We start from the raw sequence: 15,270 nt of genomic DNA on the forward strand, positions 1-15,270 counted from the left end.
ATAGTAATTACACTACCATTATATAAAGTAATATCACCATAGTTACACTACCATATAAGGTCATTCTACCATTTAAGAAGATAAACTAACGCAAGTACACTGCTCAGAGTGACGCTAACTGATGGAAGAAAGAAGAAAAGAGATCGAGGGAGAAAATATTCTCAAGGTTAAAAGAAACGGTTTATGTTTTTTATAGAACGCTTCAATTATCTGCTATAATGATCGCTATCAAGGGTCATCTCATTGTATTAAAAATAGATAAAAAGGAGCAATGATAAGTGTGATAGTTTTAAACTAATTACAACTCAACAAATATTTTACATTTATTGAGGACGTTACAGAAGGAATATGTTTAATGTAGTTGAGGAGTCCTCACTCTCCTCGCGTCCGACAATAGCGTTTCTCTTGTAGTATATATATATATTATATATATATGATAGTTTCTCTTGTCGGTAATATAAAGAGTTCTGTACAGGTGATAAAGATAAAGATTTGGGAGAAGATGAAATGCCGGACCTTAAAGATGGGAGGAGTGAAGGGGTCATCTTCGAATACGGGAAATGTAAGTAAGAGGAGGTCATCTTCGAATACGGGAAATATTAATTAGTACTTTGCGGTACTAACTGTTGAGAAATCACGGTACTAACTGTGTTTTGGTATATAAAATAAGATACCAACCCATAAATTGCTTTAAACAGCTCATTAAACATTGGGAAATGGGAAAATTATACTCACTGGGGGGCGAGGCCCTGGGCGGGGGGCTAGGGGAGATAAGAGCAGCCCCCCGGAAAAATTTTAAGAAATAAAAATTTAGCGATTAAGAATAACCAGGTTTTGCAATCATGACCATGGGGAATAGGGGGCTTATTTTTTTCTGGGGTTCAATTTTTTCCGTAGCCCCCCTGGCTACGTGCCTGCAGACCCACCACTTAGTACAAAAGCTCTAACTGTGTTTTGGAAGAAAATATGACCACCACCCCAACGTCACGTACAGTACTAAGTGTATGATCCCCCCCCCCCGTGATAATTTGTATCATTTACAGATGAGTACATGAGTGTGGCACACCACGTTGGTGTATACGAAGCAGAGGAGGCTTGTAAAATGTGGGGCGGGGACCTGGCCTCTATACACAGTGTACATGAAAACATTGCTATCAAGGTAATGTACTGATACCACATGCAAAAGTGATTTCGATGAAAACCCTTTTATTTTAATTACCAAGCTCTACAGTGCCCCCCCCCCAAATTACCCAGCTCAGTGCCCCCCCCCCCAATTACCCAGCTCAGTGCCCCCCCAATTACCCAGCTCAGTGCTCCCCCCCCCAAATTACCCAGCTCAGTGCCCCCCCCCCAAATTACCCAGCTCAGTGCCCCTCCCCCCCAAATACTCAGCTCAGTGCCCCCCCCCCCCAAATTACCCAGCTCAGTGCCCCCCCTACCCCAAATTACCCAGCTCAGTACCCCCCCCCCCCAATTACCCAGCTCAGTGCCCCCCCCAAATTACCCAGCTCAGTGCCCCCCCCCCCCCAATTACCCAGCTCAGTGCCCCCCCCCCCAAATTACCCAGCTCAGTGCCCCCCCCCCAAATTACCCAGCTCAGTGCCCCCCCCCCCCAAATTACCCAGCTCAGTGCCCCCCCCCCCAAATTACCCAGCTCAGTGCCCCCCTCCCCCCCAAAATTACCCAGCTCAGTGCCCCCCCCAAATTGCCCAGCTCAGTGCCCCCCCCCCCCCCAAATTACCCAGCTCAGTGCCCCCCCCCCCCCCCAAATTACCCAGCTTACATAAACTACCTCCAGGATCACATCAGGTCAAGGTATGCTTGGATAGGAGTAACTGATAAAGATCGTGAAGGAAGTTACAAAAACTTGGATGGTACAGAAGTAAACTTCAGCTCTTACGCAAGGGTAATTAATTAGTAATTACAAGGGTAATATTTTTGAATGATACCAACTTTATATAATTAAAGGTAAGCCTAAACTACACATTCACTGTGAGTTAAACCTCTATCTATGTGCTTACTAACTAATAAGTCGATAAGATGAACAGAATTGCCCGTATCCAGGTTACCAGGTTACCGGGTTACCAGGTTACCAGGTTAACAACCACGCATTACTTGATGGACTCCAGAACCACAGTCTAACTAAGTTTTCACCAGACAGTAACAACAAAGTTTGCACACTGACTTATGGCCCCCTGTATATTAACAGTATTATAAGTCGATAAGATGAACAGAATTGCCCGTATCCAGGTTACCAGGTTACCGGGTTACCAGGTTACCAGGTTACCAGGTTACCAGGTTACCAGGTTAACAACCACGCATTACTTGATGGACTCCAGAACCACAGTCTAACTAAGTTTTCACCAGACAGTAACAACAAAGTTTGCACACTGACTTATGGCCCCCTGTATATTAACAGTATTATAAGTCGATAAGATGAACAGAATTGCCCGTATCCAGGTTACCAGGTTACCGGGTTACCAGGTTACCAGGTTACCAGGTTACCAGGTTACCAGGTTAACAACCACGCATTACTTGATGGACTCCAGAACCACAGTCTAACTAAGTTTTCACCAGACAGTAACAACAAAGTTTGCACACTGACTTATGGCCCCCTGTATATTAACAGTATTATTAATATAAAGTATAATATATATATATAATATAAAGTAAACATAAACCCACAACTACAGGGGCAGCCTAACAATTACAAGAACGAGGATTACACCATTGTAAAAGATAACGGGGCTTGGTACGACTCAGGACCTCCCAGAATGGATCACCCCTTCGGACCGCAACACGGCTACATTTGTAAGAGGACTAGGGTGGAAGTGCTAGTACCGGAGGAGTTCTCCTGTTTCGAGAACCTGCGCTACTGGAACGTGAGTATAGGTTACTAGATTACCAGGTTACTAGATTACTAGGTTACAAGGTTACAAGGTTACTAGGTTACTAGGTTACTAGATTACTAGATTACTAGGTTACTAGATTACTAGGTTACTAGGTTACTAGGTCACTAGATTACTAGGTTACAAGGTTACTAGGTTACTAGGTTACTAGGTTACTAGGTTACTAGGTTACAAGGTTACTAGGTTACTAGGTTACTAGGTTACTAGGTTACTAGGTTACTAGATTACTAGGTTACTAGGTTACTAGATTACTAGGTTACTAGGTTACTAGGTTACAAGGTTACTAGGTTACTAGGTTACTAGATTACTAGATTACTAGGTTACTAGGTTACTAGATTACTAGGTTACTAGGTTACTAGGTTACTAGGTTACTAGATTACTAGGTTACTAGGTAACTAGGTTACTTGGTTACTAGGTTACTTGGTTACTTGGTTACTAGGTTACTTGGTTACTAGGTTACTTGGTTACTAGGTTACTAGGTTACTAGGTTACTAGGTTACTAGGTTACTAGGTTACATTGTAATTTCATGCTTCGTTCTCCCCGAAGAGTAAACAAAAGCACAAACAAGTGTGTTGCCCCCCGTTTACCAGGTTAGCAAAGTAACAACAAGTGATAACCTCAGATCCACGACTGTAGCAATAAGGCAGTAAGTACGTGGGGTACCTACAAAACAATAACGAGCGGATCAGAGCGTCTCCCAGAGTTTTGTACAGCTGCTTACAATTCTACTCTTTCTAGAGGAAAGGAGCTGCCAGAGACTAGCACTTACATCTTCAAGATGACACTTGAGGTTCGGTTTCCTAAACACAAGGAAATGTTTTATCCTTGATTCATAATGAGACTGGTTTTAACTGTTAAAAAACCTGCCAAAAAAGTCATGGGTTAGAAGTACTGCTACTTTCGGTAGTACTACCTCTCTTTAAATATAGACAGTTTAAACATATTTAAAGCTTTAATGACCACATATTACAGAGTTTGGCAGGATTCATGAACAGCAATAATAGAGGACACGTGGGCGTAGCCTTCAATATCAGGGATGAGAACCACTACGACTTCATCTACTTCAGGTTAGAGGAGGTAGTGTTATGCTGAACAGACTTTACAATATAATAGTAGAGGATCCCCCTTCCTTATGGACCAAGTTACCAAGTTACCAGGTTATCAGGTTACCAGGTTACCAGGTTACCAGGTAACCAGGTAACCAAATAACCAGGTAACCAGGTTAACAATACTTCTCCCCAGAGTGAACACACCCCGGCACTGTTACTCTACTGGCTACAAGGACGGAGCGACAGTGCAGGTCACATCTACTGGCTCCTGTACAGATATCTCTATTAATGGACAGGACGATCTTATCATACACGTCATAGTCAAAGGGCACAATATTCAGGTGAGGGAGGTGGAGTGAGGGAGAGGAGGGGTGAGGGAGAGGAGGGAGGGGAGAGGTGCGGGGGAGGGGTGAGGAAGAGGGAGAGGGAGAGGGAGAGGGAGAGGGAGAGGGAGAGGGAGAGGGAGAGGGAGAGGTAAGGGGAGGGTGAGGGAAGGAAGAGGGAGGTGAAGTGAGGGAGAGGGAGAGGGAGGTGGAGTAAGGGAGAGGAGGGGTGATGGAGAGGGAGAGGGAGAGGGAGAGGGAGAGGAGGGAGGGGAGAGGGAGAGGGAGAGGGAGAGGGAGAGGGAGAGGGAGAGGAGGGAGGGGAGAGGGAGAGGGAGAGGGAGAGGGAGAGGGAGAGGGAGAGGGAGAGGGAGAGGGAGAGGGAGAGGGAGAGGGAGAGGGAGAGGGAGAGGTAAGGGGAGGGTGAGGGAAGGAAGAGGGAGAGGGAGAGGGAGAGGGAGGGGTAAGGGGAGGGTAAGGGGAGGGTGAGGGAGGGGTGCGGGGGAGAGGGAGAAGGAGAGGGAGGGGTAAGGGGAGGGTGAGGGAAGGAAGAGGGAGGTGAAGAGGGGGAGGGAGGGGAGGGAGGGGAGAGGGAGAGGGAGAGGGAGAGGGAGAGGGAGAGGGAGAGGGAGAGGGAGAGGGAGAGGGAGAGGGAGAGGGAGAGGGAGAGGGAGAGGGAGAGGGAGAGGGAGAGGAGGGAGGGGAGAGGGAGAGGGAGAGGGAGAGGGAGAGGGAGAGGGAGAGGGAGAGGGAGAGGGAGAGGGAGAGGGAGAGGGAGAGGGAGAGGGAGAGGGAGAGGGAGAGGGAGAGGTAAGGGGAGGGTGAGGGAAGGAAGAGGGAGAGGGAGAGGGAGAGGGAGAGGGAGAGGGAGAGGGAGAGGGAGAGGGAGAGGGAGAGGGAGAGGGAGAGGGAGAGGGAGAGGTAAGGGGAGGGTGAGGGAAGGAAGAGGGAGAGGGAGAGGGAGAGGGAGGGGTAAGGGGAGGGTAAGGGGAGGGTGAGGGAGGGGTGCGGGGGAGAGGGAGAAGGAGAGGGAGGGGTAAGGGGAGGGTGAGGGAAGGAAGAGGGAGGTGAAGAGGGGGAGGGAGGGGAGGGAGTGGGAGGGTGAGGGAAGGAAGAGGGAGGGGTAAGGGGAGGGTGAGGGAGGGGTGCGGGGAAGAGGGAGAGGGAGGGAGAGGGAGGGTGAGGGAAGGAAGAGGGAGGGGAAGAGGGGGAGGAAGCGGAGGGGTGAGGGGGAGGGAGAGGGAAGGGTAAGGGGAGGGTGAGGGAGGGGGAGAGGGAGAGGGAGAGGGAGGGAGAGGGAGGGTGAGGGAAGGAAGAGGGAGGGGAAGAGGGGGGAGGAAGGGGAGGGGTGAGGGGGAGGGAGAGGGAGAGGGAGAGGGGGTGTGTGAGGGAGGGGTAAGAGGGGGGAGGGATGGGGGAGAGGGAGAGGGAGAGGGAGAGGGAGAGGGAGAGGGAGAGGGAGAGGGAGAGGGAGAGGGAGAGGGAGAGGGAGAGGGAGAGGGAGAGGGAGAGGGAGAGGGAGAGGGAGAGGGAGAGGGAGAGGGAGAGGGAGGGGAGGGGTGAGGGGATGGGTGAGGGGATGTGTGAGGGAAAGGGAGAGGTGAGGGGTGAGGGAGGGGAGGGGAGGGGAGGGAGGGAGTTTGCCACTCACACGACTGATCCCGCAGATAAAAGCTGACGGATTGTTAGTTAAGCAGTTCACCTCTAGATTTCCAGGAAGAAACAGTGCAGCGGCTCTTACCAGGTGAGGGGGCTACGTGATGCCCATATAAGGGCAGTCCAGCAGCTCTTACCACGTGATACTATTCTGGTAGTTTTATTTGATATGATAATACATAAACTCATTTCATTACGTTACGAGATATATCAAATATAACAATGTATAGACTATAAACTCTTCTTACTGATCACTTAAGGGTCGTTCACATACATTAAGTAATCACTTTTTGGCCAATTTTTGACCCCCCTCCGTGATTATTTTTACACATAGCTATTGTGTCAAAATTACACTAGCGTAATCATTTGGAACCCCCCTCCCCCCTCGACTGATTACGTAATATTTGAATGACCCCCTATTGATGTCAAATTTGTAAAGTATCTCATTAAAAATATTCAAAAACTATTTTATTGAATATAATGATTAATAATTTGCTATTGGTTATATTTAAAATAATTAAAATTTACTCTTTTTATTATAAGTTATATTTGATAAAATAATAAATAAAATTAAAGGAACGGAAAGTACTACAAAGGAAACACAGTTGGGTTCAAGAATACCATGGTTTGTCAGGCTGTACAGTGTCATATTGAGGTGGAGGGGGGAGGAGCTGTTGAGCTGGAGTGGGAGGAAACTATTCGCACTAAGAAGTGTGAGACGTGTCGCTGTATGAAGTTTGGTCAGGTATGTACCACGTGATGCCCATATAAGGGTATGGAACACGCGAAAACTCTGCAGTGTCTGGTTAAAAACATTAAAACAGTTAAATAATGGCATGTTTACCAATCTCACACCCATCAGCAGCTAGATGTAGTGTGCAAAATACCTTATATGGTAATGTAACTATAGCAACAATAACTTATATGGTAATGTAACTATAGCGACAATACCTTATATGGCAATGTAACTATAGCAACAATGCCTTATATGGTAATTTAACTATAGCAACAATACCTTATATGGTAATGTAACTATAGCGACAATACCTTATATGGTAATTTATCTATAGCGACAATACCTTATATGGTAATGTAACTTATATAGCGACAATACCTTATATGGTAATTTAACTATAGCGACAATACCTTATATGGTAATGTAACTTTAGTAACAATACCTTATCATGGTAATGTAACTATAGCAACAATACCTTATATGGCAATGTAACTATAGCAACAATACCTTATATGGTAATGTAACTATAGTAACAATACCTTATCATGGTAATGTAACTATAGCGACAATACCTTATATGGTGATGTAACTATAGCAACAATACCTTTTAATGTAACTAAAGCGACAATACCCTATAAGGTAATGTAACTAATATCTCCCCTTCAGTTGGATTGTAAGTGCGATGAGCAGGCAGATGTAGTGTGTGCTGCAGGCCAGGTAGCCAGCTACGATAAGGAATGTTGCAAGAAGTGCATTCCCAAACCCGCTACTTGTGTTATTACCGGAGATCCGCACTACTTCACATTTGATAAAATATGGCACCACTTCCAGGTCAGCTTATACATATATATACATACATATATATATATGATGTTTCTTTTGGAGAAATCCAGTTTCAAGAGTGCTCTACCCGGGAGGGGAGCATTATACAATGAAAACAACGATTCTACAAACTCAGAGTTTCATGCAAATGCAATCGTCAGTGTTAGAATAACTTACTAAATTAATAAATCCATGTTTTCCTTACAAGCTCCTTCATAAAATTAACTTAACTAAACTAAATCAAAAACAAAATCAAACGAAACGAAACGAAAATGAAATACAAGAACAAAAACTAAAATTAAAATAAAATATTCCTAAAAGCATTTCTTCAGCATAAACTTGTTGGTGTGCCTACATTTACTTATGAGTTCCCTCCTCCTATTTAATAGATTGCCATCTTTATTTAAAATAATATAAAGTTTTTCAGTAAGGCAGAGATGACAATCTTTCGTACCCCCCTTGTACGGATGAGCATGTTTGATTATTTTCCAAACACCATATAAAATATCTTGGAAAATAATCAAACATGCTCATCCGTACAAGGGGGGTACGAAAGATTGTCATCTCTGCCTTACTGAAAAACTTTATATTATTTTAAATAAAGATGGCAATCTATTAAATAGGAGGAGGGAACTCATAAGTAAATGTAGGCACACCAACAAGTTTATGCTGAAGAAATGCTTTTAGGAATATTTTATTTTAATTTTAGTTTTTGTTCTTGTATTTCATTTTCGTTTCGTTTCGTTTGATTTTGTTTTTGATTTAGTTTAGTTAAGTTAATTTTATGAAGGAGCTTGTAAGGAAAACATGGATTTATTAATTTATTATTAATTTAGTAAGTTATTCTAACACTGACGATTGCATTTGCATGAAACTCTGAGTTTGTAGAATCGTTGTTTTCATTGTACATATATATATATATATATATATATATCAACGCAGCCTTGGAGGGCCCGTTGAGCCCGGGGGCGCCAAATGGTCTTTTGAATGTGGGACAATTTCGAAAACTTAATTGTAAAAAAAAACTTAATTTGCTAGTAACTAAAGTACTAGCAAAACTGCGCGTTTTGCTCTAGATACACACTTTTTTAGAGATTTTACCGGCGTATATATCTATAAATATATCCTCTAAAATCACATAATTTGTCCAATTTTAGGGAGGGGCACCAAAAGGGGAGGGCCGAGGGGGCGCCAACAGGGGGGCTCTTTTTCGGCGGGGGCGCCAGCAGGCAACGTTACGCCACTGCATGTACATATTTTAATGTTAAGGATCAAGATATAATCATTACATAATTATTTTAATGTAAAGGATCAAGATATAATGTAAAGGATCAAGATAATAGGCACTTGCCGCGCGCATGAGACTCATGCGACATGAATGTGAGTTTGTCAACTGTAAGCATATACGACTAAATTTCTAAAGTTACCAGGAGTTTGAAACGAAGAAAACGTGAGAGTAAAACGTAAAATTCGCAAAAACATCATTCCACTGGCGGTGTCAAAACAGGGCAAGTTTCTATTCGGTATATATTTTCAAGTACAAGCACGGCCTAAATATAAAAAACTAATTCAACTTACAGTTTATACCATCAAAAGGAGTAACCCAGAGAGCTCGAGATCACAGTCTGATCATAGACATTGAATATGAAAGTTAAAGATCAAATTCAAAACATATAAATCTTAATGGCAGTTTTTTTTTAACAGGGTAAAATATCTTTCAGTTCGGGAACACAAAACAATTACACGTCAAAAATTTCAAGGTTTATCAACTGAAATAGTGAAAATTTTATATAGAAATGGTGAACACAAAACAATTAATAATACTAATACAATGTAATAGAGATTAGAGACGCAGACTTCAAGTCGCCACGAATTTTGTAACCATAGTAACACTAGTATGTCGCGTGTTCAATATGAGCCAATTATGCGCCGACTGGATGATATAATAGGGGATAGGGGCTGAGCTCTGAGTCAGAGCTGATACATTCTTTGTATTACTATAAGTATATTGCCGTGGGAATTATTAAAGTGTAGTGTGGATCAATAAGGGTCTGCCCACACTACGCCTCTATTCCCCGAATGTATGCCCACACTACGCCTTGGCGTGGAAACTCTCGGGGAATAGAAGCACGGATTTTTAAAATCCGTGCCAGAATTCCCCGAGATCAGTTTCCACACCAACTGGCGGGAGCTCTACTCCCACTACGCGCCTCGTTGTGTGAATCCGGTTTTTTTGACCCACGCCATGTGGCCCGTCAAAACATGGCGTAGTGTGGGCAGACATTCGGGGAATAGAGGCGTAGTGTGGGCAGACCCTAATACTGTTCAGGTTTCATGTCATCTGCTCGCGAGTTATATAATCAGTCTTACCGGACACAAAAATAAAGTGAACCTCTTATCCTGTCAAATTTCATGCGGGCTATATCAGCGGGCTGACAAATATCACTATATCAGGCCTTTTAACTAGCGGGCCTGCAATGCAGCGCAAATATAGCCCGCTGGTGGATATATATATATATATATATATATATATATATATTATATATAGTAATATACAGTATAATACAGCTAATAAAAGCAAACTGCAAAGTGTTCAGAGTGTTTCGAGTAATTCTAAATATTTGCACATACTTTTGACATGTTAAAGTGATTCTGATTTGAACCAAATCATCTGATTGGTAAAAGATGAATGTAATGCGAGCTGAACTTATATCGTGCAGGGTGTATGCAAGTATGTGTTGGTAAAAACAGCTGATTTTGAAGTTCACCATGGTAACGAGGTACGGCATGGCAACGCTGCAGTCACATGGACTAAAGAAGTGATGATCTGGTTTAAAGACAGCGAGTACAGCATTAAAAAGGGACATCTCTTCTCCGTAAGTTAACACCTAGTTACCACTAGTAACCACTAGTTACCACTAGTAACCACTAGTAACCACTAGTTACCACTAGTAACCACTAGTTACCACTAGTTACCACAAGTTACCACTAGTAACCACTATCATAATTAACCATGGAGTTAATACCAGTTCAAACCAAACTTAATTTTTAATCGTCAACAATTATTCAGATTACCTTCTGTAACATTTTGTTCTGCTGCAGATAAATGAAATACAAAAAGTAGTTCCTTACCGGAAAGTATTCCCGGACGGATACACTGTCGATGTTAAAAAGATTGGCGCTCACACTTACTTCAAAATACACAAGGAGGGTAAGAAACTACTAGTTAGTAAGTTGAAAATAATTTAAAAGGATTTGGCAATTGTTTTGATCGATTATACTCGTATTTTCTTTCTTTTCTTTTTTATGTTTATAAAATATTTTTAATCTCAGTTGAGCCAAATTTCACTAAGACTTAGTTAACTAAGCTCAGAAGTAATTATAGATATATCTATACATTACACACATACAATGCAGTACATTGCAGGTTCTGATCTCATGACACTGAAGTTTGACGGTAATCACAGAATAGAAATAGAACTAGAGGGACTATACAAGGGCACCACTCAAGTAAGCAAAAATAAACAAAGAAATATTAAAAACACTTAATAACTAGTATTTAGTAATATCAGTTATAAGTATTAACCTCAGTTATCAGTAGTAATATCAGTAGTAATATCAGTAGTAATATCAGTAGTAATATCAGTAGTAATATAATTTATCAGTAGTAATATCAGTAGTAATATCAGTAGTAATATCAGTAGTAATATCAGTAGTAATATCAGTAAAGAATATCAGTAGTAATATGAACATATCAGGGTTTGTGTGGGACCTGGAACGATAACAAGCAGGACGAGTACCAGACAAGAGAAGGAGCGCTCACAGACGACCTTAATCAGTTCGGGAACAGTTGGAAGGAAAAAGACGAGGAGGTTAGTAGTGTACACTAGTGTATAGCACGTATGAGGTATACACTATACTGAGGTTAATAGTGTACACTAGTATGTACACTAGTAACCTTGACAGCTCCTTTATAAACGTTTCAGTTTTGTCCGGACCCACCTCCCCCTCCCCACGTGTGTGATGACCAACCTGAACTATGGGACATTGCACGTGACGTTTGCTCCAAACTCAACGGTAACAACTTTATAATTATATAATTATATTATATTTACTACGAGTACGCGTCTCGCTAGTTTTTAATTATATTATATTTACTAAAGGCGCGCACTATATCTTTACAAAAAAGCCCCATAATTTGGCAAGGAATTTGTTGCTTTAATTTTGATAATTTTTGTGCCAAATCGTGTTTTAAACTTAAAGTGCAATATACCGAAAGCACGATTAAACATATTACTCTATTATAATAATAATATATATAATAAAAAACTAACCACATCTTTAGAGACGATGTTCTCCTCCTTATAAAACTAACCACATCTTTAGAGACGATGTTCTCCTCCTTATAAAACTAACCACATCTTTAGAGACGATGTTCTCCTCCTTATAAAACTAACCACATCTTTAGAGACGATGTTCTCCTCTTGTCACTCTGTTGTGGATAGATCTGGTTTCTATGAGGCATGTCTGGTAGATGTCTGCATGTGTATGGGAGACAGGCACTGCGGCTGTGCGACTGTGGCTTCTTATGCTGACCAGTGCAGTGAGAGAGGCATCAGCGTCAACTGGAGAACTGCTCAATTCTGTCGTGAGTTAAATTTTCAACATTTTCTTGTTTTTATTTTTTATCACGTTGTCTACAATTTAGCCAAAATTTTAGTCGAAAGTAGTTTGTGGTTAAAATCTATCATTATCATAAACAATTATTTGATTTTATTTGAATAACGTTACTGTAATGTTCCCTCAGCCCTGCCATGTGACAATGATTTCCAGTTTAACCACTGCGGATCAGAATGTGCAGCTACATGCTCCGACCCTGATCCTGACTGTGATAGAAGTGTTTGTGTGGAAGGTTGGTCCGCTTTCACTTTCACTTTAACTTTCAATGTCAATTTCACTTTTCTCTTTTTTTGCCCCGGGCAAGCTTTTTAAAAAAAACAAGTGTATTTAAAGTGTATTTAAATATAAAGTGTATTAAAATTCACTTTAATTTTCTGCAGGATGTTTTTGCCCCCCTAGTAAGGTGTTCTTTGATAACGCGTTTATTTCTGCAGGATGTTTTTGCCCCCCTAGTAAGGTGTTCTTTGATAACGCGTGTATTTCTGCAGGATGTTTTTGCCCCCCTAGTAAGGTGTTCTTTGATAACGCGTGTATTTCTGCAGGATGTTTTTGCCCCCCTAGTAAGGTGTTCTTTGATAACGCGTGTATTATTGCAGGATGTTTTTGCCCCCCTAGTAAGGTATTCTTTGATAACGCGTGTATTATTGCAGGATGTTTTTGCCCCCCTAGTAAGGTGTTCTTTGATAACGCGTTTATTTCTGCAGGATGTTTTTGCCCCCCTAGTAAGGTGTTCTTTGATAACGCGTGTATTTCTGCAGGATGTTTTTGCCCCCCTAGTAAGGTGTTCTTTGATAACGCGTGTATTTCTGCAGGATGTTTTTGCCCCCCTAGTAAGGTGTTCTTTGATAACGCGTGTATTTCTGCAGGATGTTTTTGCCCCCCTAGTAAGGTGTTCTTTGATAACGCGTGTATTATTGCAGGATGTTTTTGCCCCCCTAGTAAGGTGTTCTTTGATAACGCGTGTATTTCTGCAGGATGTTTTTGCCCCCCTAGTAAGGTGTTCTTTGATAACGCGTGTATTTCTGCAGGATGTTTTTGCCCCCCTAGTAAGGTGTTATTTGATAACGCGTGTATTATTGCAGGATGTTTTTGCCCCCCTAGTAAGGTGTTCTTTGATAACGCGTGTATTTCTGCAGGATGTTTTTGTCCCCCTAGTAAGGTGTTCTTTGATAACGCGTGTATTTCTGCAGGATGTTTTTGCCCCCCTAGTAAGGTGTTCTTTGATAACGCGTGTATTTCTGCAGGATGTTTTTGCCCCCCTAGTAAGGTGTTCTTTGATAACGCGTGTATTATTGCAGGATGTTTTTGCCCCCCTAGTAAGGTGTTCTTTGATAACGCGTGTATTTCTGCAGGATGTTTTTGCCCCTCTAGTAAGGTGTTCTTTGATAACGCGTGTATTTCTGCAGGATGTTTTTGCCCCTCTAGTAAGGTGTTCTTTGATAACGCGTGTATTTCTGCAGGATGTTTTTGCCCCCCTAGTAAGGTGTTCTTTGATAACGCGTGTATTTCTGCAGGATGTTTTTGCCCCCCTAGTAAGGTGTTCTTTGATAACGCGTGTATTTCTGCAGGATGTTTTTGCCCCTCTAGTAAGGTGTTCTTTGATAACGCGTGTATTTCTGCAGGATGTTTTTGCCCCCCTAGTAAGGTGTTCTTTGATAACGCGTGTATTTCTGCAGGATGTTTTTGCCCCCCTAGTAAGGTGTTCTTTGATAACACTTTAATTTTCTGCAGGATGTTTTTGCCCCCCTAGTAAGGTGTTCTTTGATAACGCGTGTATTATTGCAGGATGTTTTTGCCCCCCTAGTAAGGTGTTCTTTGATAACGCGTGTATTTCTGCAGGATGTTTTTGCCCCCCTAGTAAGGTGTTCTTTGATAACGCGTGTATTTCTGCAGGATGTTTTTGCCCCCCTAGTAAGGTGTTCTTTGATAACGCGTGTATTTCTGCAGGATGTTTTTGCCCCCCTAGTAAGGTGTTCTTTGATAACGCGTGTATTTCTGCAGGATGTTTTTGCCCCCCCTAGTAAGGTGTTCTTTGATAACGCGTGTATTTCTGCAGGATGTTTTTGCCCCCCTAGTAAGGTGTTCTTTGATAACGCGTGTATTTCTGCAGGATGTTTTTGCCCCCCTAGTAAGGTGTTCTTTGATAACGCGTGTATTTCTGCAGGATGTTTTTGCCCCCCTAGTAAGGTGTTCTTTGATAACGCGTGTATTTCTGCAGGATGTTTTTGCCCCCCTAGTAAGGTGTTCTTTGATAACGCGTGTATTTCTGCAGGATGTTTTTGCCCCCCTAGTAAGGTGTTCTTTGATAACACTTTAATTTTGTGCAGGATGTTTTTGCCCCCCTAGTAAGGTGTTCTTTGATAACGCGTGTATTATTGCAGGATGTTTTTGCCCCCTAGTAAGGTGTTCTTTGATAACGCGTGTATTTCTGCAGGATGTTTTTGCCCCCCTAGTAAGGTGTTCTTTGATAACGCGTGTATTTCTGCAGGATGTTTTTGCCCCTCTAGTAAGGTGTTCTTTGATAACACTTTAATTTTCTGCAGGATGTTTTTGCCCCCCTAGTAAGGTGTTCTTTGATAACGCGTGTATTATTGCAAGATGTTTTTGCCCCCCCTAGTAAGGTGTTCTTTGATAACGCGTTTATTTCTGCAGGATGTTTTTGCCCCCCTAGTAAGGTGTTCTTTGATAACGCGTGTATTATTGCAGGATGTTTTTGCCCCCCTAGTAAGGTGTTCTTTGATAACGCGTTTATTTCTGCAGGATGTTTTTGCCCCCCTAGTAAGGTGTTCTTTGATAACACTTTAATTTTCTGCAGGATGTTTTTGCCCCCCTAGTAAGGTGTTCTTTGATAACGCGTGTATTTCTGCAGGATGTTTTTGCCCCTCTAGTAAGGTGTTCTTTGATAACGCGTTTATTTCTGCAGGATGTTTTTGCCCCCCTAGTAAGGTATTCTTTGATAACGCGTGTATTTCTGCAGAATGTTTTTGCCCCCCTAGTAAGGTGTTCTTTGATAACGCGTGTATTTCTGCAGGATGTTTTTGCCCCCCTAGTAAGGTGTTCTTTGATAACGCGTGTATTTCTGCAGGATGTTTTT

The 15,270-nt window shown here is 42.3% G+C and overlaps 2 protein-coding genes across 2 annotated transcripts in view; one reads left to right on the top strand and one right to left on the bottom strand.

Moving 5' to 3' along the window:
* Positions 1 to 15,270, bottom strand: part of LOC134824867 (transmembrane and coiled-coil domain-containing protein 3-like) — a 200,989-nt gene that overhangs the window by 142,906 nt on the left and 42,813 nt on the right. The gene's annotated exons all lie outside the window — the stretch shown is intronic.
* The window catches only part of LOC134825079 (uncharacterized), a 33,518-nt gene that overhangs the window by 2,231 nt on the left and 16,017 nt on the right, over positions 1 to 15,270 (top strand). Inside the window, exons 2-19 of the mRNA XM_063837207.1 lie at positions 108 to 166; positions 476 to 562; positions 1,044 to 1,159; positions 1,799 to 1,906; positions 2,694 to 2,882; positions 3,533 to 3,700; positions 3,883 to 3,977; positions 4,153 to 4,300; positions 5,950 to 6,026; positions 6,515 to 6,683; positions 7,341 to 7,505; positions 10,217 to 10,372; positions 10,599 to 10,707; positions 10,924 to 11,006; positions 11,255 to 11,368; positions 11,483 to 11,573; positions 11,965 to 12,144; positions 12,304 to 12,408. Coding sequence (XP_063693277.1) covers positions 108 to 166; positions 476 to 562; positions 1,044 to 1,159; positions 1,799 to 1,906; positions 2,694 to 2,882; positions 3,533 to 3,700; positions 3,883 to 3,977; positions 4,153 to 4,300; positions 5,950 to 6,026; positions 6,515 to 6,683; positions 7,341 to 7,505; positions 10,217 to 10,372; positions 10,599 to 10,707; positions 10,924 to 11,006; positions 11,255 to 11,368; positions 11,483 to 11,573; positions 11,965 to 12,144; positions 12,304 to 12,408 — 2,219 coding nt within the window. The remainder of the gene's footprint in view (positions 1 to 107; positions 167 to 475; positions 563 to 1,043; positions 1,160 to 1,798; positions 1,907 to 2,693; positions 2,883 to 3,532; positions 3,701 to 3,882; positions 3,978 to 4,152; positions 4,301 to 5,949; positions 6,027 to 6,514; positions 6,684 to 7,340; positions 7,506 to 10,216; positions 10,373 to 10,598; positions 10,708 to 10,923; positions 11,007 to 11,254; positions 11,369 to 11,482; positions 11,574 to 11,964; positions 12,145 to 12,303; positions 12,409 to 15,270) is intronic.

Source organism: Bolinopsis microptera, chromosome 13 (genome assembly GCF_026151205.1).
Source record: "Bolinopsis microptera isolate Bmic1 chromosome 13, MBARI_Bmic_1.0, whole genome shotgun sequence".
NCBI classification, from domain to species: domain Eukaryota; kingdom Metazoa; phylum Ctenophora; class Tentaculata; order Lobata; family Bolinopsidae; genus Bolinopsis; species Bolinopsis microptera.